Source organism: Dendrobates tinctorius, unplaced genomic scaffold (assembly GCF_039654945.1).
Source record: "Dendrobates tinctorius isolate UK_male_01 unplaced genomic scaffold, ASM3965494v1 ptg000143l, whole genome shotgun sequence".
NCBI lineage: Eukaryota > Metazoa > Chordata > Amphibia > Anura > Dendrobatidae > Dendrobates > Dendrobates tinctorius.
In genome coordinates this window covers 5,681,047-5,707,930 of record NW_027361810.1, presented here as the reverse complement: position 1 = coordinate 5,707,930, position 26,884 = coordinate 5,681,047, and the positions used below count along the sequence as shown (strand labels likewise).

At 46.6% G+C, this 26,884-nt stretch overlaps 1 protein-coding gene across 1 annotated transcript in view; it reads left to right on the top strand.

The window, feature by feature from the left end:
• The window catches only part of MAP3K2 (mitogen-activated protein kinase kinase kinase 2), a 55,149-nt gene that overhangs the window by 17,687 nt on the left and 10,578 nt on the right, over window positions 1-26,884 (top strand). Inside the window, exons 3-13 of the mRNA XM_073545342.1 lie at window positions 4,765-4,883; window positions 11,075-11,115; window positions 14,910-15,009; window positions 17,710-17,823; window positions 20,641-20,740; window positions 20,818-20,948; window positions 22,505-22,584; window positions 22,903-22,970; window positions 23,919-24,011; window positions 25,247-25,453; window positions 25,620-25,768. Of these exons, the coding sequence (XP_073401443.1) occupies window positions 4,765-4,883; window positions 11,075-11,115; window positions 14,910-15,009; window positions 17,710-17,823; window positions 20,641-20,740; window positions 20,818-20,948; window positions 22,505-22,584; window positions 22,903-22,970; window positions 23,919-24,011; window positions 25,247-25,453; window positions 25,620-25,768 (1,202 nt within the window). The remainder of the gene's footprint in view (window positions 1-4,764; window positions 4,884-11,074; window positions 11,116-14,909; window positions 15,010-17,709; window positions 17,824-20,640; window positions 20,741-20,817; window positions 20,949-22,504; window positions 22,585-22,902; window positions 22,971-23,918; window positions 24,012-25,246; window positions 25,454-25,619; window positions 25,769-26,884) is intronic.

Here is a 26,884-nt window from a genome sequence, read left to right as displayed (position 1 = left end):
GCCCAAACAGTGGTTTACCCCCACGTATGGGGTATCGGCCTACTCAGGACAAATTGTAAAACAACTTTTGGGGTCCAATTTCTCCTGTTACCCTTAGGAAAATAAAAAATTGGGGGCAAAAATATCATTTTTGTGGAAAAAAATATGATTTTTTTATTTTCACGCCCGGACGTTATAAACTTCTATGAAGCACTTGGGAGTTTAAAGTGCTCACCACACATCTAGATAGGTTCCGTGGGGGGGTCTAGTTTCCAAAATGGGGTCATTTGTGGGGAGTTTCGACAGTTTAGGCACATCAGAGGCTCTCCAAACGCGACATGACACCCGCAAACCATTCCATCAAAGTCTGCATTCCAAAACGTCACTACTTCCTTTTCGAGCCCAGACATGTGCCCATACAGTAGTTTTCTCCCATATATGGGATATCAGGGTACTCGGGACAAATTGGACAACAACTTTTGGGGTCCAATTTCTCCTGTTACCCTTGGGAAAATAAAAAAATTGGGGACTAAAAGATCATGTTTGTGGAAAAAATATGATTTTTTTTATTTTCATGCCTGGGTGTTATAAGCTTCTATGAAGCACTGGGGGTTCAAAGTGCTCACCACACATCTAGATAAGTTCTTTAGGGGGTCTAGTTTCCAAAATGGTGTCATTTGTGGGCGGTTTCCACTGTTTAGGCACATCAGGGGCTTTCCAAACGCTGCATGGCGTCCAATCCCAATTCCAGCCAAAAAAGTCAAATGGCGGTGCTTCCCTTCCGAGCTCTGCCATGCGCCCAAATAGTCGTTTACACCCATATATGGGGTATCAGCGTACTCAGGACACATTGCACAATAACTTTTGGGGTCCTGTTACCCTTGGGAAAATGAAAATTGGGGGTGAAAAGATCATTTTTGTGGAAAAAATATGATTTTTTAATTGGACGGCTGTACGTTATAAACTTCTGTGAAGCCCTTGTGAGTTCAAAGTTCTCACCACATATATAGATAAGTTCCTTGGGGGGTTTCCAAAATGGGGTCACTTGTGGGGGGTTTCCACTGTTTAGGTACATCAGGGGCTCTCCAAACGTGACATGGCGTCCGATCTGAATTCCAGCCAATTTTGCATTGAAAAAGTCAAACGGTGCTCCTTCCCTTCTGAGGTCTGCCATGCGCCGAAACAGTGGTTCCCCCCCACATATCAGGTATTAGCGTACTCAGGACAAATTGCACAATAAATTTTTCAGTCTAATTTCTCCTGTTACCCTTGGTAAAATAAAAAAAATTGGACCTGAAGTAATTTTTTTTTTGTGAAAAAAAGTTAAATGTTCATTTTTTTTAAACATTCAAAAGATTCATGTGAAGCACCTGAAGGGTTAATAAACTTCTTGAATGTGGTTTTGAGCACCTTGAGGGGTTCAGTTTTTAGAATGGTGTCACTTTTGGGGATTTTCTATCATATAGACCCCTCAAAGTGACTTCATATGTGATGTGGTCCGTAAAAATAAAATGGTGTTGCAAAAATGAGAAATCGCTGGTCAAATTTTAACCCTTATTACTTCCTAACAAAAAAAATTTTGGTTCCAAAATTGTGCTGATGTAACGTAAACATGTGGGAATTGTTACTTAAGTTTTTTGTGTGCTATATCTCTGTGATTTAAGGGCATAAAAATTCAAAGTTGGAAAATTGCGAAATTTTCAAAATTTTTGCCAAATTTCCGTTTTTTTCACATATAAACGCAAGTTATTTGAATTAAATTTTACCACTAACATGAAGTACAATATGTCACGAGAAAACAATGTCAGACTCACCGGGATCCATAGAAGCATTCCAGAGTTATTACCTCATAAAGGGACAGTGGTCAGAATTGTAAAAATTGGCCCGGTCATGAACGTGCAAAACACCCTTGGGGGTAAAGGGGTTAAGGCTTTATTATTATAGAATGAAATGTTCTGCAACTTATTAATGGACTTTGTGTTTCTTGTACCCACGATCTTTGAGCTGACAGTCTGTGAATTATGTTCCTGATTACATTCAGACAAACATGTACAGAACTAATAATTCTTCCATCTGATGATTGGTAACAAATGTATTCAGTATAAACAACCTGAATGTGAAATGGTTACATTATATCTGTGCAGGAAGCACTATTAAACTCTCTGGACTGGATTCACTCACAGAACATTGTCTAAACTGATTGTGAATGTTCAAAGCACTTACCTATGAGAAATTAGTTACGGTCCCGTCATGTACTATACCCCAGAGCTGCACTCGCTATTCTGCTGGTGCAGTCACTGTACATACATTTCATTACTGATTTTGAGTTACCTCCTGTATTATTCTTCAGAGCTGCACTCACTATTCTGGTGCAGTCACTGTGTACCTACATTATATTACTGATCCTGAGTTACATCCTGTATTATACTCCAGAGCTGCACTCACTATTCTGCTGGTGCAGTCACTGTGTACATACATTACATTACTGATCCTGAGTTACATGCTGTATTATACTCCAGAGCTGCACTCACTATTCAGCTGGTACAGTCACTGTGTACATACATTAGTGAGTGCTGAGTGCAGCTCTGTAGTATAATACATGATGTAACTCAGAATCAGTACAGGATCAGTAATGTAATGTATGTACACAGTGACTCCACCAGCAGAATAGTGAGTGTAGCTCTGGAGGATAATACAGGATGTAACTCAGGACAAGTACAGGATCAGTAATTTATGTAGGCAACGGGCGGTCACTAGATACTGACGGTGGAAGGGACTGGGAGTCACCATATATTGATGGGATTTACACTTCTCTTTTCTTCGTTCTTTTCCCATTTTCCAATTGATACAAATAAACTATTAACCCTTCTTGTTTTGATAACTTTCTTACTGCGCAGCATGTTTTCATGCCTTCCTAAAATGTCTGCTCAGTGCTGTACGTTGGATTGTGCAGTTTTGCAGTAAATGGTGTTCTCCTCCTCTGTTTTTCGGACTAGTACAGAGTACCTGTATTGTGGGCTCTGGACCTTGCAGTGCTGTGCTGATATGTTTTCTTCACCGTCAGAGCTTCTGCTGTAGAACCTCTTGTTTTTAGGGGTTTCCGCTCCCATTTCCACATAGGCCAGGCCTGAGGGGTGCCATTGTTTGTGCAGAATAAATGTGCCTTGGGGAAGATTGCGGTGTAAGAACACATGATGTCATGTCTCACGTTGTACTTGTGGTCAGACGGGAATTCCTAGTGTTAGTTATCGCAGCGCTCACCTCTTCACTGGTGCGTTATGAGCTGTGGCGGCACCTGGGCTCGTCACCGTCATATAAATATGTGGAGGTCTAGGAATGTAGGAGCAGATATGAGCTGCGGTTCTGCAGGATTCCTATGTACCATTAGGTTTTCTCACTAATCTCTGCTTACTGTCACTGGAGCCGTCTCTGCATCCTGAAGTTCAGTCCTGTAGAGCTGTAGATATCAGCACTGATGTCTCCTGATCATAGTCTGTAACAATATTGGTCCAGACTACAGGATATTCTTAAGAAAATTTTTTAGGCTGGATAAAATTGTTGCAAATCCTCAGCTCTGTGAAGTATTCACTTTGTACAGGTTGTTTCAGCTTCCCTTGTAATCACGGCAAACGGTGATCTTGAAAGTGTTTAAAGAAGAACTTGTGTTTATTTATTTTTTGTTCTCTACACCTGTGTAATGTGTATTAATCCACTCGCTGATCGCCGTCCTCTTCTTAGTCATGTGACAGTGACTTACAATGCGAGTGTACGGCTCCTCTTTCTGACGCTCCATAGACTTGCCTATACAGAGCCCAGAGTGAGGTGGAAAGTTGTAAGAGCTGTCACGTGCCTCAGAGGACTGGAACAGTGCTAGAAACCCGGGAAGACTGCAATCGGTGAGTTATCTTGCCTGCGTGAACATAATAATTTCGGAAGTGCATCTTCAGGAATTCATCATTTGTGGTATTTAATGCCCCTTTTCTCTTTTTTGTTTAGCGATTCGTTGACTTATTTTTTTCTTATTTACCAAATTCTTGACTTTGCACGATATAAAATACTTTGTTTTTTCTTTTAACAGTTATCGTCTCAAAATAAACGCCTGTAACATAAATGTGAATAGAATAAGGTGTAAATGAAAAGCACTAAAACAGAGCAAATAAAAAAAGCAGACGTAGTATTAAATATTGCCCGAAGTATAATCTGTAAGAGACTATGGTGTAATGATGGCAGCAATGATCTGTGGACGTCAACATTTGCAGCCCATGACTATATAATGGTTTTACAATGTGTAGTGGGTATAGCCATCGAACATTACTAGGGAATGCCGTCACTTTGACCGCTGGGAGCCGAAATCTTTAGTTCAAAGGTTTTCCATGCACTTAGTGCTACCCATCACCCAGATGTGCATGTAATTATTTCTGGCACCATTCATTTGGTGTGTAAAAAGTAAACGAAATGCAGGGTAAAACCAGCGATGTGTCCCGTTCATTTTTAGGATTGATGGGTGTCCTGTAGTCATAAAATGATGGCCATTACCTTTTGCTTGGGATTTCCGCACTTAAATCTGCCTTGTTTTGCTGCTGCACTTTTAGTCGCTGCTTATGTGCAGCATATATGTGGATTAGTAGGGGGTGTCTGCCTGATATGGGGTTTATCGCAGCGGTGTTTGTAGGAATAACATGTGACTGCATTGTGTATTGCTTTCTGTACAGATGACATGTAGCTAAATGTTTCTCCAATTGTTTGTCTGTGTAAGTGATCCATGGTTATCCTCTCCCCCTGCAGATGAGCAGCAGGCCCTGGACTCCATCATGCAAGATCTGGTCGTTCTCCACAAGGCCAGCAGACCGTCCCTGTCTCTGCATGAATCCAGCGCAACCAAAACTAGCTCTCCCAAGAAGCAGGTAGGCATCTGCGTGCAGGAGGAGGACGGACCATGACACCGGACATGCTGCTTAGTAGATTTCACAACTTAAGTCTCTTCAACTCTGTAAAGGGGTTTCTCGTTCGCCTTATTGGGGGACACAGAGACCATGGGTGTATGCTTTGCTGCCACTAGGAGGCTGACACTATGCACAAAAAAAGTTAGCTCCTCCTCCGCAGTATACACCCCACCGACCGGCACCAATTTCCTCAGTTTAGCTTAGTGTCAGTAGGAGGTGGACACGGGTCTTTCATTAGACCCATATCTACCTCGTCGTGCGTCGTTCCTTTACAGGTTCTACGGAGGGATACAGTGTGAAGAGTCACAACTGTACTCCCACATGGAGTCTGCGAGTACGGCGTGTACTGCCACCCCGTATCCTTGCAGTTCTCCGCGGCAGGACCAGCCAGACGGACGCCAACACCAAGACGTGCCAGCGACTCCAGGGGTCCTTGTCGCCAGTCTCCCTCCCACTCGCCTACCAGAGCCTGTCGGTTGGATGAGACGCAGGACTTCTTCAGACCCAGGTAACGGATCGGGGATGGGTGAGTATAGATTTTTATTACCTGGCTGCTCATTCCCGGCGGACAGGGGGCCTCTTCAATGGCACAGGGATGCGGGCGCTCGCAGTCGCCGTACATCTATAGGCACACCATGCTCTTTTTTGCTGGCCCCGCATTCCCCCCCCCTTCCCCCTTTCTGGGGACAGGGAGCACAGGGCCTTTTTCCTTTCCTCCCCTTGAGAGCGGCTTGCGGCTGCGGCGTCCCCTTCTTCCGACCTCCGCGCCGACCCCCTGCTGACAGCGGGCCGCCGCAACTAATTTAGGCCCCGGCTTCACTTCGGGCCTACCGCTGCGTCACGGCCACACCCCCCGCCCCTTTCTTCTAAGCGGGCTCCTCTCCCGCTCTTCCCAGGCCCTCCCACCGCCTGTCCTTCACCTGCCCAGCCTGCTATTGGCTAGAGGGCGGTGAATTTTAACCCTGCAATGTGCTCCGCCCTCCCTCCTCTCCTGGACGTGCGCTCTTTCTCAGGCAGGCGCCATTTTACCAGCCTGTTAGCCGGACACCAGCTCGTCACCGGATCATCTTCTGCCAGCTGGTTTTTTCCTTCAGGAGGTCTATCGGCCGGATTTCGCTCTGACCTGCATCCACTGACAGGTCGCAGAGCATCGCTTCTGGGGACACCGGACCGTGAGTAGCTCTGCACTGCAGACTGACCCTTCTCCGCCCTCTGTCCCCCAACCTTCCGGCATTACCTCAGCTTTTCACTATGTCTACCTCTAAGTCTGATCGTACCCGCTCTACTGCCCCCCCCTGCACTTTAGTCAAGTTCTTTGCATGTTCTTCGTGCAATCGCAAACTTCCAACAGGCCAGTCCACTCCCCTCTGCCTGGATTGTAGCAACCCAATTCAGCCTGACGCCGTCCAGGAGCCATCTACGGCTCCAGGTGAGAGTGAACCCCCCATGCCTGGCTGGGCCTCCTCGCTATCTCAATCAGTGGCAGACCTCACCAAGGTGTCTCAGTCCCTGGTGGCCGTTCTTGATAAGTTGCCCCTGGACTCTTCAGCAGGGCCATGCAGGTCCCAAATTGTTCCATCTGAGTCAGCCAGCGTTAGTCGCAAAAGACCCAGGCAAGATGCCCAGCCGGATTCCTCTCCTCGTCCCATCTCACCGCATAGCCCTTCTCAGCAGCCTCCCTCTCGGGCCTCCTCTCCCGAGTCAGGTGAAGCGCTTTCGGACAGGTCATCTGAGGGGATTTTAGAGCTGGATTCAGACCAGGATGCAAACATGAAGGTCACAGTGCAGAACCTCATTTCAGCGATCCATCATACTTTCGATATTGCTGACTCCCCTGCGAAATCCTCAGATCAGGAGGTTTCGTTCAGACGGGCAGAAACTCCCTCCAGGGTTTTTCCTTTCCATTCCAAGTTTGGGAAGATTTTTACCAAGGAAAGAGAGGATCCGACCAGACGCTTTCAAAGAGGAAAATGTCTAGGCGTACTCTACCCATTTGCTAAGGAGCTCACCGACAACTGGTCGGCCTCTCCCTCGGTGGATCCGCCTGTGTCCAGGCTTTCCAATAACACGGTTCTCCCGCTTTCAGGCGTGGCGTCCCTAAAGGATTCTAATGACAGGATTATAGAATCCCTGGCGAAGTCTGCCTTTGAAGCGGCTTCAGCGGCTGTGTGCCCAATCTTTGCTTCATCCTGGGCAGCAAAGGCCATAGCCACGTGGGCAGACGACCTTCGTCAAGGCGTCTTAGATAAGGCGCAACCGGAGCGTTTGGCCGATCTCGCCAATCAGATCTCCCATGCTGGGGACTATCTTCTTTCCGCTTCCTTGGATGCCGCATCCTGTGCAGTTCAGGCGTCAAGCAACGTAGTTGCAATTCGACGTACAGTTTGGCTAAAGGCCTGGCAAGCGGACTTGTCTTCTAAAAAGTCCCTCACTAACCTGCCTTTTCAGGGGGTGCGCCTCTTTGGGTCCCAATTGGACCAGATTATTAAGGACGCCACCGGAGGCACGAGTTCACTTCTCCCTCAGTCCAATCCTCGCAGACCTCCACTAAGGCGTCAGTTTCGACCCTTTCGGACTTTCCGCCGTTTCAATACGGCGGACAACTCCTCCAGCCAACAGAGACCGCAGGCTCGCCAGGAGAGAAAGAAAGTTTCCTTCAGACCCACTCCTTCCTGGCGATCCCACTCTTCCTAGGGCAGACCGTCCAGATCTGGATCTGGACGGTCTACTTCAGCATGACTATCGTCGGACACGCGAGGCGCCTTTCCAATTGGGAGGCCGACTTCCTTCCTTCAGGGACGTTTGGCTGGCCTCCGTAGAGGACGCTTGGGTCAGGGAGGTCGTATCCTCAGGATACAAGATACAGTTCGTCTCTCTCCCATGGGATCGTTTCTTCGAATCCCGGCCTCCAAAGGATCCAGCCTTGGTCCCGGGGTTCTCTACGACTATCGCCTCTCTCCTCAGACAGCACCACTACCAGCTCGTCGCACGGCCCTTCGGTCTTGCCACCGCTCCCAGACTCTTCACAAAGATCGTGGCTGCGTTGATGGCTTTCTTGAGAGTCAGAGGTCTCGTTCTTTTCCCGTACCTAAACGATATTCTGATCAGGGCTCCCTCATTTCAACAGGCTCACCAAAGTTTGTCAATCGTCCTGGACACTCTCCGATTTCGGGTGGATCGTCAACAGGAAAAAGTCCTGTCTGGTTCCTACCCAACGCCTGGTCTTTCTAGGCCTTCTGTTCGACACTCGTCGGTCAAGGGTCTTTCTCCCACAAGAGAAGATTCTCTCTCTGCAGCAGGAAGTACGATTGCTGCAGATCTCACGATTCCCGTCCCTCCGTACAGCCAGGAGGGTCCTGGGAAAGATGGTGGCGGCGATAGAGGCAGTTCCCTTTGCCCAATTTCACGCCAGACCTCTCCAGCAGGCCATTCTGTCGAAGTGGAACAGGTCGCCTCGGTCCCTGGATCGCCCTTTTCCTCCTTCTTACCGGATCAAGCGGTCCCTCAACTGGTGGTTGTCGTCACCTCTCATTCTATCGGGTCGATTCTTCCTTCCCATTCGCTGGCATATAGTAACCACAGATGCCAGTCTCCTCGGTTGGGGTGCAGTGTTCCGCAACCACTCTGTTCAGGGTCGATGGTCGGATCGGGAATAAGTACCGATCAACATTCTGGAGATTCGAGCTATCCATCTTGCTCTCGTTCACTGGGAAAGGCTCCTCAAGGGACTGCCGGTACGGATTCAGACAGACATCGCCACAGCGGTGGCATATGTCTACCGCCAAGGGGGAACACGGAGTGTCTCAGCCCTGGCGGAGGGATCCAAGATTCTTCGTTGGGCGGAGATTTCCGTTCCGACAATTTCCGCGGTGCACATTCCCGGCGTAGACAACTGGGCCGACGATTTTCTCAGCCGCAAGGGTCTCGCGGCGGGAGAGTGGTCCCTCCATCCGGAGGTGTTTCATCTGCTCTGCCTTCAGTGGGGAACCCCGGATGTAGACCTCATGGCGTCTTGCCTCAACAGGAAAGTCCCACAATTCGTGTCCAGGTCTCTGGACCCTCTGGCAGTGGGCGCCGACGCCCTGGCCGTTCCTTGGTCCCAGTTCGACCTTCCCTACCTGTTCCCTCCTCTGCCTCTTCTTCCCAACCTGTTGAAAAAGATCAAGGCAGAAGAAATTCCAGTCATTCTCATCGCCCCGAATTGGCCCAGAAGGTCTTGGTTCGCGGACATTGTCAACCTTCTCGCGGACGCCCCCTGGAAGCTTCCAGACAGAACAGATCTGCTGTCTCAGGGACCGATTTGCCACCCCAATTCTCGGCCGCTCAATTTAACGGCGTGGCTGTTGAGACCGAGGTTCTGAAACGGGCAGGATTTTCCGACCAGGTAGTTCAGACCATGATCCGAGCCAGAAAGCCATCATCTTCCAAGATCTACTACCGTACTTGGAAGGCCTATTTCACTTGGTGTGAGACCAATGACATCGCGCCCATGTCCTTTTCGCTCCCTCCAGTCCTAGCGTTTCTTCAGGCAGGATTGGATGCGGGCCTTGCCCTCAGTTCCCTGAAGGGTCAAGTTTCGGCGCTGTCCATTCTGTTTCAGAAACCATTGGCTTCCCGTCCTCAGGTTAAGACCTTTCTTCAGGGCGTGGCTCACACGGTTCCGCCGTACCGGGCGCCCGTGGATCCATGGGATCTTAATCTGGTTCTTGAGTTTCTGCAAGGTCCTCCCTTTGAACCCCTCAGGGATATTTCCCTTTCTCTCCTTTCTTGGAAGGTAGCCTTTCTGGTGGCCATCACCTCCGTCCGGCGCGTGTCGGAATTGGCAGCTCTTTCGTGCCGCTCCCCTTTTCTGGTGCTCCACCAGGATAAGGTAGTTCTGCGGCCTCCGCCCTCTTTCCTGCCGAAGGTGGTGTCCTCGTTTCACCTCAACGAGGATATCGTGCTACCATCCTTTTGTCCGTATCCAACTCATCCCCGAGAGCGGTCCTTGAACAAGCTGGACCTGGTTAGGGCGATAAGAGTCTGTCTAGGACAACTTCCTTGCGAAAGACAGAGTCTCTTTTCATTATCCCTGATGGGGCGCGGAAAGGTCACTCGGCGTCAAAGGCCACTATTGCTCGCTGGATCAGATCGGCAATTTTGGAAGCCTACCGAGTTAAGCGTCGCAGAGCCCCTCCGGGGATCAGGGCCCACTCTACTCGGGCAGTGGGTGCCTCCTGGGCGGTGCGCCACAGAGCTTCCGCGCTGCAGCTTTGCAAAGCTGCAACATGGTCATCGGTTCACACGTTTGTGAAATTCTACAGAGTCCACACCTACGCTTCGGCGGACGCCAGCCTAGGTAGACGGATTCTGCAGGCCGCGGTGGTGAGTCCGCTGGCCTGATGGAAGTTTGTTTCCCACCCCAGGGACTGCTTTGGGACGTCCCATGGTCTCTGTGTCCCCCAATAAGGCGAACGAGAAAACAGGATTTTTTGGGTTGCTTACCGTAAAATTTGTTTCTCGGAGCCTTCATTGGGGGACACAGCACCCTCCCATGTTTTACAACTCCTGTCCTTATGGTTGTCGGTTGGTTACAGTTGAGTTGTCCTGTTTTCATTCTGTTTTGTTACTTCTCCTACTGCTTTCTCACTAACTGAGGAAATTGGTGCCGGTCGGTGGGGTGTATACTGCGGAGGAGGAGCTAACATTTTTTTGTGCATAGTGTCAGCCTCCTAGTGGCAGCAAAGCATACACCCATGGTCTCTGTGTCCCCCAATGAAGGCTCCGAGAAACAGATTTTACGGTAAGCAACCCAAAAAATCCTGTTTTTCAGGTTTTGTAAAATCCCTTAAGTTTCACAGCTGTGATTGTTTTGCTGCTGATTTTCACTGCAGATTTCACCATTTGCAATACATAGTGTTAAATCTGCTGTAAATCTGCATCATAATCCACCACAAGTCATCATACAATTTTCTTGCAGAATCTTCAGCGGAAGATCTGTAAATGCACCCATGAAGTTATATGTGCTCTACACTGGAGCTACTTGGATTGTGCTTTTCTGATCTTTCCTCCTTTCTTACCCTCCAGTCATACCCAGATCTGCAAGCACAATCCTGTAGCTCAGGTACAGGTCTGTTTTCACCTATCTGATAATATTCCCTACTGTTTTGCAGAATGATATCCGTGTAAAGTTTGAACATCGTGGAGAGAAAAGGTGAGATGAAAATAACGATCTGTCCATAACTGTTGGCCTTCGTCACAGTACATGAATGCATAAAGTATATGCATCTCCTCCCCTGATAATGGGACTGGCCGTTTTAGCATCACCCATTGGTGCGAAGTAAAGTTCAGAACTGCAGTCTCCATAGGCAGCCTTTATCATTCTTTGTACCCTGGTAGAGGCTGCCACCTTTATCCTTGTGCTCTTGTGTTTTTACGTCATTGCTAGTAATCGCCAGGTCATCTGCATGTGAAGTCACCATGAAGGGAGAAAGGCAACAGATTCATAGTCTGGGCTTTCTGTGGTCAAGTATTCACTAGCACTGGACCCTCAAGCAGCGAGCATCCACACTATCCTCTCTAATAGAGACAGATACCAGGAGAACTTATTCTGTGATGTCCATAGAGGAGACACCAGGATGGTTCAGCACCTTTAGGGTAAAGTAAATCTTATTCCTATAGGTGCAGTGATTAGAGCTAGAGTTGTGAGTTTTCATCGTTCCAGCCATATTATGGAAAAACTTTCTTCCATGTAAGTACACCCATGAACCCAGGCACAAACTGAGGCTCCGAGAGTGAAAGAACCCAACTTGGGTCCCATCCAACACCTCTGGGATAAACGTGGAGCTCAGGCTGCATGGTCCATTATAGTCCAACCTCTGCTGCTCCGATGGCCGAATGCACATGTTTCCTGGCAGCCTGGTTCCTCCAACTAGTGTGGTGGCTCCCACAGACTGAATTGAGCAATGGTGCATAAACCTGATCTCCAATCCATTCAGACAGGACTCTACAGTGATCAGACCCCAAAAGATTAGTAAGTTATTCCAATAAGACTGATAAGAGGAAATGTATCCAATCAGCACAAACCCCTTAAAAGGCAGTAATAGAAGTAAAACTGCCCCAGCTCCGTGGTTTGCTAAGGGTGTTGTGCCATCCTGGTGTGATTATTGTGGGTTCACATATTGTTGGTAACAATGCAAGAAAAGACGCCGGATACTTGTTATCCATTATATAAAGGGTTGTTATATGAAGCTCTGTGCTGATTCTTCCCTGGCGATATTACTTTACTGCAGCTGATCCCTCACATTCCTATGGTGTTGGTATGTACTGCACTTATCGATGCTACCACATGACAGTGAGCAAAGGTTACCGGCACGGGCCACAGCAGCACATCATGTTCTACTAAGTGTCCTTCAGTGCTATTGAACCAGGACCCACACAATAGGATTATGTCTTTATCTTCAAGTGAAACTCCAATTTCCAGTAATAATTTGCTAGGACTTGACTGCGGCTGTAAATCTTCCTGGGGATCCGATCACATGGGTCGTACTGGCGCAGCGGAAGGACTTAAAGCTTTTATAGTGTTTTTTGGAAAATAAACTGGTTCTAGAAAAATTTCTTTCCTAGAACTGTAAGACCGGACGTGAAGTTGTACTTGTGGTTGCAGTGTGGTTAAAGTTTCTTATTGAAGTCGCAAGTGAGTGACAAATACATTGCATGTGAATGACATTTCTTAAAAAACACATTCACCATCTCTTCGCATCTGCAAGAAAAAAGCAGAAAAACCACAAATTGATTGCACTCACGTAAGCCCGTAACCTGCGACGTCCTATACAAAACCCGCCCTGTGGCATCTCGTCAGCCACGGGGGCTTATCTTGAGGAGAAGTCCACATGTGCCAGGAGAAAATCTACAGAAATATCTGCTTGTCTTGCATGTAGATACCATGTATCATACATTTCAGCCCTGATACTTTAACAATTAAAATCAGCAACAGACATTGATTTACTGCAAATTTGAAAATCCACACAAAAATGTTTACCAACTGCAAAATGTCATCTGCTTGCCTAGTACTGTCAGAACATTAATGTGGCGGAATTTCATGGGGATTTTGGCCCATACTACTTGCTAAATTCCAGTGCAGATGCCTAATCATGCTGATTTGAACTGCTCATTGTGGGATAAAAAGACATGCCGCCATATCTTCATGCAGAAGTGCATTAGTAGCCATGCATGCATATAGCTCACTATATTCAGATTTATTCACGTTCCACTAGGAGCACACTACACTACATACAGATTTATAGTCACCACTAGGGGGAACTCACTACATACAGAATTATACAGCCACCACTAGAGGGAGCTCGCTACATACAGATTTATACAGTCACCATTAGAGGGAGCTCACTGCATACAGATTTATACAGCCATCATTAGGAGGAGTTTACTACATACAGATTTATGCAGTCACCACTATGTTGAGCTCACTACATACAGATTTATGCAGCCACCCCTAGGGGGCGCTCACTACATAGATTTATACAGCCATCACTAGGGGAGCTCACTATATACAGATTTATACAGCTACCAACAAGGGGGAGCTCACTATATACAGGTTTATACATGCACCACTAGAAGGAGCACACTACATACAGATTTATAGTCACCACTAGGGGGAACTCACTACATACAGAATTATACAGCCACCACTAGAGGGAGTTCGCTACATACAGATTTATACAGACACCACTAGGAGGATCACACTACATGCAGATTTATACAGCCACCAGGAGAGTGAGCTCACTGCATACAGATGTATATAGCCATCATTAGGAGGAGTTTACTACATACTGTACAGATTTATGCAGTCACCGCTATGTTGAGCTCACTGCATACAGATTTATGCAGTCACCACTAGGGGGAGCTCACTACATACACATTTATATAAAGCTACCACTAGGGGGCGCATACTACATATAGATTTATACAGCCACCACTAGGAGGAGCTCACTACATACATATTTATACAGCCTCCACTAAAGGGAGCTCAGTACATACAGATTTATACAGCCACTACTGGTGGGAGCTCACTACATACAAATTTATACAGCCACTACTGGTGGGAGCTCACTGCATACCTATTTATTCGGCCTCCATTAGGGAGAGCTCACTGCATACAGATTTATACAGCCACCACTAGGGGGATCTCACTAAATACAGATTTACACCAGAGCAAGCCTATATAGAACTCCATATTAAATCTAAATACAGTGAGCTCTCCCACCTAGTGTAGCCTTCAGAAAGGTATAATTTTGTAATTAAAGTGCCACTCCTGCTTTATTTGTTTTTTATTGCAGTGGTGGAACTAATATAAGTGCCCCTAGTCTTGTACTTACAGCTGCCGTTTTCATCTTTTATCGACAACACTCCGGTCTGTCTTCTGCACTTTGTGACTTCTGGATCGTTGCAGTGTTTGCTGGAGTAATCCAGTAGTCACAACTTTATAGTCTGAGGCCTGAATGAGGCTCATAGATTTACATTGAGAGCATGTGACTGTTACCTCTGACTTCTGGTCAGTCAGAAGTTGCATTCGCAGGATGGCGGCACAGGACCGGAGTGGCCCTGGGAAAAGCTGAAGACAGCGGGTGGTGAATATGATACTGGGGTCAGGGATCATAGATTGGTTGCACCTTTCCAAGCGCTGACATAAAGTGGTACTTTTAGGGAAAGCTTGGGATTTAGAGCTCTGATTTGGATTGGATATTAAGTTCATGTACACAATTTTTCTCCCACTTGAATTATAAGTTACTTTGGATACATGCACATTTTGAGCTCTGCTGCATGCAGTTTCCCGGGTGCCAACGGTCACTCTGCAGCGTCTGTGTTGTTGTGCGGATCTGTGACTCGTTCTGGGGCTTGGTAAATATGTTTTCCTCTGACCTGATTAAATCCACGAGATGGCCGAACCAGCCAGATACCAGCCGGGCTAATGCAATAATCTATTTACAGGATCCTGCAGTTCCCCCGGCCGGTCCTATTGGAGGATCTGTGCGCTAAAGCTAAAGTGGCATTCGGGCAGTGCATGGATCTGCACTACAGCAATAATGAGGTGAGAAGCTACCGATTAATTTGTGAAATGCTGTAGAATGAGAGCTTGGACCCAGTCGCTGTCTGCAGCCTCCGCTCTGCACAGCATATCTGTCTGGTGTCCTGGCTGACTGGGGGTCCGGACAAGGGACAATCGCATTGTAATGTGCATCGTGGGACTTTAGTTCGTTTTTCTGATCTTCTTTCTTTCCTCCACGTCTTCACATTGTAGGGAGAGGCCTCTCCATTTCTGCAGCTTCTTAAAGGAACTGTGCACTTTTGAGTAAATAAAGCAAGTACAGTCATGGCCAAAAGTTTAGAGAATGACACAAATATTAATTTTTACAAAGTCTACTGCTTCATTTTTTTTCTAATGGCAATTTGCATATACTCCAGAATGTTATAAAGAGTGATCAGCTTAACAGCAATTACTTGCAAAGTCAATATTTGCCTAGAAAATTAACTTTGTCCCCCAAAACACATTTCAACAGCATTCCAGCCCTGCCTTAAAAGGACCAGCTAACATCGTTTCAGTGATTGCTCCATTAACACAGGTGTGGGTGTTGATGAGGACAGGGCTGGAGATCAATCTGTCATGATTAAGTAAGAATGACACCACTGGACACTTTAAAAGGAGGGTGGTGCTTGGCATCATTGTTTCTCTTCTGTTAACCATGGTTATCTCTAAAGAAACACGTGCAGTCATCATTGCACTGCACAAAAATGGCCTAACCGGGAAGAGTATCGCAGCTAGAAAGATTGCACCTCTGTCAACAATCTATCGCATCATCAAGAACTTCAAGGAGAGAGGTTCCCTTGTTGCCAAAAAGGCTCCAGGGCGCCCAAGAAAGACCAGCAAGCGCCAGGACCGTCTCTTAAAAGTGTTTCAGCTGCGGGATCGGGCTACCAGCAGTGCAGAGCTAGCTCAGGAATGGCAGCAGGCAGGTGTGAGTGCATCTGCATGCACTGTAAGGCGAAGACTCTTGGAGCAAGGCCTGGTCTCAAGGAGGGCAGCAAAGAAGCCACTTCTCTCCAGAAAAAACATCATGGACAGACTGATATTCTGCAAGAGGTACAGGGAGTGGACTGCTGAGGACTGGGGTAAAGTCATTTTCTCTGATGAATCCCCTTTTCGATTGTTTGGGACATCTGGAAAACGGCTTATTCGGAGAAGACCAGGTGAGCGCTACCACCAGTCTTGTCTCATGCCAACTGTCAAGCATCCTGAAACCATTCATGTGTGGGGTGGCTTCTCAGCCAAGGGAATGGGCTCTCTCTCAGTCTTGCCTAAAAACACAGCCATGAATAAAGAATGGTACCAGAATGTCCTCCAAGAGCAACTTCTCCCAACCGTCCAAGAGCAGTTTGGCGATCAACAATGCCATTTTCAACATGAAGGAGCACCTTGCCATAAAGCAAAGGTGATAACTAAATGGCTGAGGGAACAAAACATAGAGATTTTGGGACCATGGCCTGGAAACTCCCCAGATCTTAATCCCATTGAGAACTTGTGGTCAATCATCAAGAGACGGGTGGACAAACAAAAACCTTCAAATTCAGGCAAAATAAAAGCATTGATTTTGCAAGAATGGACTGCTATCAGTCAGGATTTGATCCAGAAGTTGATTGAGAGCATGCCAGGGAGAATTGCTGAGGTCCTGAAGAAGAAGGGTCAACACTGCAAATATTGACTTGCTGCATTAACTCATTCTAACTGTCAATATAACCTTTTGTTACTCATAATAGGATTGCAATTATATTTCTGTATGTGATAAAAACATCTGACAAACACACATAAAAACCAGAGACCAGCAGGTCTTGTGAAAATATAATATTTGTGTCATTCTCTAAACTTTTGGCCATGACTGTACTGCAGCTAGCAGGCTTTCAGTTCCTTGCCATTTTCACCTTCTCTGCTTGCTATCAGTGAATAGCAGCTGAAATTTTGTCCTGACCTCAGACCCTGGCAGTGTTGCAATGTTTCCCTGTATTTTGTTCCTGCACATACATTGCATGGATGTGATCATTATATAGGGCCAGTGTAGTACCCATCCTGAGTGATATGGAGCGAGGCTCTTACAGACCGAGGTATCTGTGGGATTTGGCAGCTGCCCAGTGACTGGTGTTTAATAGCAGTAACAGGAAGCGCAGACTCCTGCAGCTTGCCCGGACCCTTCCTGCAGCTTCTTTCCAGTCTGACTCACAGATTATTAAGCAACCTCTGGGTAAATCTTTCCCCTCGACTCATCTGAGCGCACAGATTTCTTAACGGCGCTTCTCCAGTCATTCTGTCATTGTGATCCTGTAGTTTTAGTCGCTGTCTTATGTCCACAGAATGTTTGTAAAGCTGTTTTTCCTGGATTTGTGTATGAGAACTGCAACATCCTAAATCTTTACTCGAAGATGTTTGCTGTCAGTGAATGAAGCCTTCCTGGCCTAGTATTCCTCCCCGCTGAGGGCTTTGTAATGGTTATCTCCAGCCCAGCCTACCATTTGAGCTCAAATCTCTCTTAACTTTGATAGTTTGTTACAGTGTATCAGTGCAGGTAAGTATTACCTGGAAACGGGAACTATTTTCAGAATGGCTATTTCACTAAGGCTCACATAACTGTTGCGCTGGGAGACCCCACTCTTTTACATCTAGATAGTATAGGGGTTGCAGAGAAGATGGCATTAACATGGGTCTAGCCTTATGCAGGACTAACCAGGTGTCCTTCTCTAGCTGGTGATCCCTTTGAAAACCCAGGACGATTTGGACAAAGCAGTGGAACTGCTGGACAGAAGCGCTCACATGAAGAGCCTGAAGATCCTGCTGGTCCTACATGTTCACAGCCAGGTGAGAGCACGCACGCGCCCATATCTACAGTATCTCACAAAAGTGAGTACACCCTTTGCATTTTTATTAATATGTTTTATTCTGTCTTTTCATGGGACAACACTAAAGATCTGTATAACTGTCTAAATTTAGTGTCCTCTAAATAGCTCAACACAGCCATTAATGTTTAAACCTCTGGAAACAAAAGTGAGTACACCCCTAAGTGAAAATGACCAAATTGTGCCCAACTAGCCATTTTCCTTTCCTGGAGTCATGTGACTCATTAATGTTACAAGGTCTCGGGTGTGAATGGAGAGCACTGGAAGTTCCACATGGCTCCTCATGGCAAAGAAGGATCTGAAAAAGAGAATTGTTACTCTACATAAAGATGGCCAAAGTAATAAGATCGCCAACACCTTGACACTGACCTACAGCATGGCGGCCAAGGCCATATAGCGGTGTCACAATACAGGGTCCTCTAAGAAGAGGTCCTCTCATGGTCGACCACAGAAGGTGAGTGCACGTGCTGAGCATGATATCGAGAGGTCGCCTGGTCATAAAAGACATATGAGTGCTGCTATCATTGCTGCAGAGGTTACAGGGGTGGGGAGTCTACCGGTCAGTGCTCAGACCATACGAATTGCGGCAGGGGTGGAGGGGCCACCTGTCGGTGCTCAGACCATGTGCATTGCTGCAGAGGTTACAGGAGTGGGGAGTCTACCTGTCAGTGCTCAGACCACACGCATTGCTGCAGGGGTGGAGGGGCCGCCTGTCAGTGATCAGACCATACACATTGCTGCAGAGGTTGCAGGGGTGGAGGGGCCGCCTGTCGGTGCTCAGACCATATGCATTGCTGCAGAGGTTACAGGGTGGGGGGGTGGTCCTGTCAGTGTTCAGACCATACACATTGTTGCTGAACATACAGAGGTGAGGTGTCTGCCTGTCTGTGCACAGACCATATCCATCGCTGCAGAGGTTACAGGGGTGTGGGGTCCGCCTGTCAGCACTCAGACCATACACTTTGCTGCAGGGGTGGAGGGGCCGCCTGTCAGTGCTCAGACCATACACATTGCTGCAGAGGTTACAGGGGTGGGGGGGGGGGGAGTCTGCCTGTCAGTGCTCAGACCATACACATTGCTGCAGAGGTTACAGTGGTGGGGGGTCTTCTACCTGTCAGTGCTCAGACCATACACATTGCTGCAGAGGTTACAGTGGTGGGGGGGTCTTCTACCTGTCAGTGCTCAGACCATACACATTGCTGCAGAGGTTACAGGGGTGAGGGGTCTGCCTATCGGTGCTCAGACTATACTTTGCACACTGCATCACATTGCTCTGCATGGCTGTCGTCCCAGAAGTAAGCCTCTTCTAAAGATGTGAAAGAAAGCTGCAAACACTTTGTAGAAAACAATCAGACTAAGGACATGGATTACTGGAGCCGCGTCCAGTGGTCTGATGAGACAAAGATAAACTTATTTGGGTCAGATGGTGTCAAGCGTGTGTGGCCGCACCAGGTGAGGAGGACATTGACAAAGGGTCTGCTACAGTCAAGCAATGGTGGTTGGAGTATCATGGTTTGGGGCTGTATGAGTGCTGCCGGCTGTGAGGGGCTACAGGTCATTGAGGGAGCCGTGAATGCCAACATGTACTGTCACAGACTGAAGCAGAGCGTGATCTCCACCCTTCAGAAACTGGTCCACAGGGCAGTATTCTAACATAACCCCAAACACCTCCAAGACCACCACTGCCTTGTAAAGAAACTGAGGATAAGCATGTCTCCAGACGTAAACCTTATTGAACATCTGTGAGGCATCCTCAAATGAAAGGTGAGGAGCGCAATGTCTCCAACATCCACCAGCTCCTTGTGGTCGCCATGGAGTAGGAAAGAGGACTCCATTGGCCACCGGTAACGCTCTAGTGACCTTCATGTCCAAGAGAGATAAGGCAGAAAATAATGGCCACAGAAAAATATTGACAATTAAAGCAAATTTTGGCCATTTTCACTTAGGAATGTACGCACTTTTGTTGCCAGACCTTTAGATATTAATGGCTGTGGAGTTATTTAGAGGGTGCACAATATTTACACTGATGTACAAGCCGTACACTGACTACTGTAAGATAACCAAAAATACCCAAGTTTTGAAAAATGTACATAACTCTATAACTTCATATTGATAAACTTATAATGGACAACAGAATTTAAGTATCATGTAAAATATTAATATAAATCTTTATTGTAATTTTTTTTTTAAAAAGACAAAGAATAAATCATGTGAAAAATAGTAGTGCCAAATCAGAGGCTGCAATGCCCTATAACAGTCTAGGGGGAGACCTTAATACATGTTTAACTCATAATAAAATCCTGCTAGAAATCCATTTATATGGAATACAAAGAAGGTGCTTTCAAAATATACATTGCTGCTGCATAGCGCGCATATGAGGATACAATGTAATTCAATTATGGGACTTGCATATGTGAACAAGGTATGATGTAGGTGCTCCCGCTGCCCCAACGCACATTTCGTGAAGGTCACTTCCTCAGGAGGCGTCAATACATGATTTATTCTTTCTTTTTAAAAATATTTGCAATAAAGATTCATATTAATATTTTACAGTGTACTGACTACTGTACATTGTATCAGATCTCAAGTATTCTACCATGAAAAGATATAACTTATTTACATTAATGTCAGGGGTGTACTCACTTTTGTGATATACTGTATATATACCATATTTTATGATGGGACCGTCTCCTGGGATCCACTCTACTCTGAAGGTTTGCAATACGACAGGAGCTGAGGCTATTATGGGTCTTTCTGACTCATGATTTTGGCTTTTCAGGCCACCCGTGTGTGCGATACAGAGCACATGCCGTCCCTGGAAGATCTGGATAACTCTGTGTTTAAGGGGACCGAGACAAAGGACAGGTTGCCTATCATCGGTAGGTGGAGACGACCGGTGCCGCTTGTCCAGACGGCTGCAGCAATCACTGGTACTGACCATTGTCACTATTCCTAGGCATTCACACCAGAGACAGGAGCTCTCCTCCTCCGGGTTACATTCCAGACGAGCTGCACCAAGGCGTCCGAAACGGATCCTTCACGAGCATCAACAGCGAGGGGGAGTTCATTCCCGAGAGTATGGACCAGGTAAGACTCTTCACAATCCTGTGATGTCGGTGTCCCTGCACCCTGTCCTCTGCATGGAGAGATGAGGCCACACACCAAGGCAACCGCCTAAGGCTAGTTTCACACTAGCGTTTTTGAGCTCAGCGACGGCCTGCGCACGGCCGCCGCTAAGCCCCGCCCCCTGCCGCGCCTCCGCCTGCCGACGCATGACGCTGCATGCGCCCTGCGTCCTCTATTTTTATCACTGGGGCACAGGCCGTGCGCAGTATGCGTTTGGCGGTGCATGCGTCCTTTTGACGGTGCGCCGACCTGCGCCAAACGCAACCTGCTGCATTTTGGTTGCGCGGGCGCACCGTCAAAAAGGCGCATGCGCCGCCAAACGCATACTGCGCACGCCCTGTGCCCCAGTGATAAAGATAGGGGACGCAGGGCGCATGCAGCGTCATGCACCGGTAGGCGGAGCTACCGGCGGAGGCGCGGCAGGGGCGGGGCTTAGCGGCCGTGCGCAGGCCGTCGCTGCGCTCAAAAACGCTAGTGTGAAACTAGCCTAACATCTACCGCCATGTGCATGGGTCTTAGGCCTGGTCACCGGGTCAACTTTCTTTTTTTTTTTTACCTTTCTTCCAAGTGCCTTTTTTATTTTTGTCTCCAGCTTTATGGGGGCTTTACAATATAATAACTGACAAATAACTGCAAATTCTAAACTGCGTGAAATAACTAAACCAAAAACCCGCATTTCTACCATCGTTTTCGGATTTTACATCATTTCGCTTGCAGCAAAAATCACCTTGAATTGTGATTCATGGCACTATTTTCTGCGAACCTGAACTTTCTCTATTTTTTTTCTTTGGGGGAGCTACTGTTTTTTTTTTTTTTTTAAATACAGAAATTTCAATTATTTTTTCCCCCTAGGCTTTGTGAACCTGCGTTTCATGGCTTTGTGCTAAGATAATGCCATACTTCAGTATTCAGATATAGAGAAATTATTAATGGTGTGGTGAACCTTAATAGGATTACAAACACTGCAGCGATGGCGGTCTTCATCATGACTCAGCTGCCGAATACAGTAATCCATTGACAGCCCCCAGTCTCGCTCATAGGCCATTAGGCATCTGAATGGAATCCTTGCTAATCGATTGGAGGGAGGAGTAATCAGAATAAACGAGAATACCCAGCATGTGGTTGCATCTTTCCAGATTGAACAAGTGTACGAATTGAGGGACATTTTGGGGCTCATGCGCTCGGCAGTATTACAGCTCTTTTTGAAAGTTGCCATATAGGTACATAAAGCCTTTACTGCACCTTTTTCTTTCATGGATTACATGGAGATTTTCTGTCAGTAGAGTTATAAGGAAGCGCTGGTTTCAGGGGAGGATACCTGCGTCTGAACAGTAGTGCTCGTAGGACCCTCGTCTCTCTCCTGCAGAGCTGTAGACCATACAGGGCTCTTCTGTGACCAACTCGAGGGCTCAGACTGGAGACTTTGGTTGGAAGCCATTTTTAGAAAGCGTAGGGCTAAAGCTTCATTCAGATGCATTTCTGCTAATTGCCCAATCTTGCGTGTTCTTGCACTGTAGATGCTGGATCCTCTGTCTCTCAGCAGTCCGGAAAACTCTGGCTCCGGGAGCTGTCCATCACTTGATAGCCCTTTAGACGGGTAAGTCGTCTTGTTACAGAGTCTTGAGATAAAATTCCAGATGGCAGAAACTTCCTGACACTCTACAGAAGAGGAGTAGAATTGCCACGGATATCACTCTTTGAATCTCAAATTATGGATTTTTTTTGTTTTTTTTTGTTTTTTTTAACAACTTACATTTTTTTTTTTTTTAAATTAATTTTTGTAAATCTGCTGCATGCCAGGAAATCTGCAGATTTGTCTTACTAATCGCCATTTAGTTCCTTTGTATTGTCATTGGTGCCTGTCCCCGTGTCATTCCCTGGATGAGGATGAGACGCTTTTTTCTTTTCTCCTCAGAGAAAGTTTTCACAAGTCCAGAATGCCGAGAGCTCAGAGCTACCCAGATAACTACCAGGAGTTTTCAGGTGAGGTTCGCCTGCCCGTTACTTCTGCTCTCCAGATAAACGGCACTTTGCACTGATTGACATCATCATAAACGAAAGGTTGGATTAATATTTTGCTGAGAGAATGCAGGATTCATTGTAAGGATCTGTGTACACGGAGTCTCTTCTGGCGGGAGAAACGAGTGCATGTCGCTGCTATAAAGCAGCTGCAAAAAAATATTATGGAAAAAAACCTCCTAAATAACCCTTGAAAAACTCTTTTAAAGAAGATCCAGGAAACAAAGAAGTTCCCAAAGTAGGAGCATTTCCAGAACAGTTTGTCACTAGAAGACACTTTTTTTTTTCCCCTTTTTATACCACCTAAAAAAAACAACCCATAAAATCGTGAAACTGTGCATGTCATAAGGCTGTGAGCACAGGACTGCTTTTATTTTCAGGCAGCTGATAACTTGTGCTTTTCAAGTGCAAGAAGTTCAAAAAGATGTGGGGAGTTTTCTTGAGCTTCTTGTTGACTTGTAAATTATGGAGCATCTTTATAGTGACTGACACCAGAACAGAGCCGTCTCTTCTTTTAATGATGTGGCGAGTTAAAAGATGCTTAAAAGCCAGACCATGAGCAGCGAATTGTCCTTACGTAGACATGGATGGCTTTCTTAGGTTTTTGTGAGTGCTGTTTCAGGCGCTAAAGCTCAGGACTTTTAATGTATGAATGAATGCATTACGTTTTATTTGCTCATCTCGCGGTATCATTTTTGCTATGACATGAATAATTTTGAGATGAATTATGAATGGGGGCAAATCTGAAAAAAATAAGTGTTGCCTTAGGATGCCAAATATTCCCATTTTTATACAAGTACCTTCACATCTCACTGTGGATACTGAGCATGTCCTGGTATTTTATCATTATAAAATTTCTCTTGTCCATATTTTGTTTCCATGGTTTATCATCTGTTCTGTTGCCCATTTCAGAATGCGACATTCCAGTGTTTGAGAAATTCGGAAAAGGTGGCACATATCCCCGGAGATACCACATCTCATACCTACATCAGGATTACAGCGATGGTGAGTGGAAATAACACCAGTGTAATGCCTTAATGCCTGTGATGTCATAGGGACCTTGTGTAGGTGGATTTAGAGAGGAAATGTCACTTGCTCCAAAAAATTGAGTGAATTACCTTGTAAAATCTCTGATCTCCCATTATTCTGCCACTCTTATTACCTTTTTGCTCTGTGTCACTCCATTGCAGAAATATTCACATATGTTGCCTTGTAGCGCAGTATGTGAAATCTCTGCTTGCAGGCCAACTTGGCCTCTCTTCAGAATCTTCTCTGGGTGGGGGGGCCTGCACTTTCTGTCTTTCCTCCCAGGTACTGTCAATCACAGGTCGGCAGCTTCCTGCGTTGTTTGCTCCGCCTCTTCATTTTTCTTTTCAAATCCTGGCGCCTGCGCTGTAGTATGTATTCTGTGGCATGCACAGTGACCGCTGCCCGTCCTCTCTGACAACCTGGCCTTCCTATCACGCCTGGGTGGACGCACGGCCAGAGATCCCGCCCCGCAGTCACTTATGATATATTCACACTGTGGGGCTGGGAATCTTGGGCATGAGAGCCGCAGATAACTACTGCGCATGCCTAAGATTCCCAGCCCCGCAGTGTGAACAAATCATAAGTGACTGCGGGGCGGGATCTCTGGCTGCGCGATAGGAAGGCCAGGAAGTCATGAGAGAGGACAGGCAGCGGTCACTGCGCATGCCCCAGAATACATACTACAGCGCAGGCGCCAGGATTTGAAAAGAAAAATGAAGAGGTGGAGCAAACAACGCAGGAAGACATGAGTGACGGATGTGAGGCGTTTCGGTCAGATGGGGAAAGACCTGCCCCCCTGTCAAATATCAGGTATGTCTGACCAATTTTAAAAAAGATTATTTCTGCGGTGGAAGGTACCCTAAATAAAAGAGCCACCTTGACAGAATGTAGCATTAGTGCTGCACAAGGTGGCTCTTTTACTTAAAAATTGCCTGGAGGGGGTGACAGGTTCCCTTTAAAGCAGAGATTTCACATTCTGTACTCCCAAGCAACAAATGTGAATTTCTCTGCAATGGAGCAACGCAACAGAATTGGAAACATATTTCACTCAGATTTTCTTTTAGGAAGTGACTGGTCAGACTGATAAATGCTGCTGTCACCAGAAATCCTTAGTGCAGCAGTTATGCTTAAATGACTGAAACGTGTGTAGAAAAGCCCCTGAGAGTCTGGAGACACAAATGTAGAATCAGCATTTTTCTGCTTAATTCTAGGTCGCAAGACTTTTCCAAGAGCCCGAAGAACCCAAGGGAACAGCTTCCGCTCTCCTGTCAGCTTCAGCCCCACGGATCACTCCCTGAGCACCAGCAGCGGTAGCAGCGTCTTCACCCCGGAGTATGAGGACAGCCGACTGCGGAGGAGAGGGAGCGACATAGACAACCCCACCCTCACAGTGATGGACATCAGTCCCCCCAGCCGATGTAAGTGCTGGTGGTTTTCTAGTATTCAGAAATGGCAACTGGTTGTTAGGAGTTGTAGCTTTGTAACAGCAGTAAAGCCACTTCTTGCATATTAGCCGGTCAGGATGAGCATAGCACGTCATTGTCTTTACCACAGGAATTAATTGATTTGTATGTTGTGTTTTAGCGCCACGTGCCCCGTCTAACTGGAGGCTTGGAAAACTCTTAGGACAAGGGGCTTTCGGCAGGGTGTACCTGTGCTACGATGCCGATACTGGAAGGGAACTGGCTGTGAAACAAGTTCAGTTTGATCCTGACAGCCCAGAGACCAGTAAGGTAAACAGTGGACGTCCCACACATGCGGTGCGCACGGACGCTCGCTTCTGCTACGGGATTCAGAGGGCTTACAAAACTAACTCTTACCTTCTGTGTATTTATAGGGCATAGTCACTTTTGCAACCATTTTTTATTGCTTGAATCAGTCTACAATTTTAAAGTCTGACGATATCTCTGCATGTCGATATATTTGTTAAATTCCTTATTTTGTGTCTGCAGCCCCAATGCAGACTGATGCATCACTGTGGTTATAGGTTGGGCTGGGTTCACATCGCGTTATGGGCATGCGTTTAATGCATCTGTTACATAGCGTCACTAACGCTAAGTAACGGATGCATTAACGCACCCATTGGCCACCATTAGAGTAACATATCCTAATGCATGCCAAATTAGGCATGCGTTAGCGATGATGCGTTACTTTGTGATGCACCCTTGAACGCGGTCTACCGCGTTTTAGGGTGCATTAGGTCTAACACAGCAAACGGACGCGTTCGCTGTGCATAGACCTGTATGGCTAACGCGTGGTAAAAAAATGCTACCATGCGTTAGCGCATACGTTAGCGCTAGGGGTTAAAAAGATGTAAAAAATTACATCAGCGTTAGCGCATTCGTTAAACGGATGCCCCTAACGCAATGTGAACCTAGCCTTACAGCTTTCTCATGCAGCCATGAAGGCCGATGGAGGTGGAAACCGCATGACTGCAGGGTCAGACTACACAACATTTGATTGGCTGATTAGGGACAAATTTGTCTCAGAATTTTGATATTTATGGGTTTAATAAAACACACTGCAGATAAAAACAATAAACCCTAAATCTGAGTTTCTGTCATCTTACAAAAGTTTTTCTGTTTCTGAATGATTCACATTGCTAGCGTGTTAATAGCAGTACAGAGCGTCCACTGTCTGTGCAGAAGGATGGCTGTGTCCTACTATCTCCTAGCCCCCGTATTCAGTACTGTGGCCATTACTGCAGGATGTAATGTGATTACACAGCTTTGGCTCTCGTACTGGAGGCTGGGGCTCGGGGCACAAAGCAGGACGCTGTTGTAATGCCCGGTTATAATCCTCTTTCAGCATGGGCCACGACCACACTATGAGGCTATTAAAAAACAGAA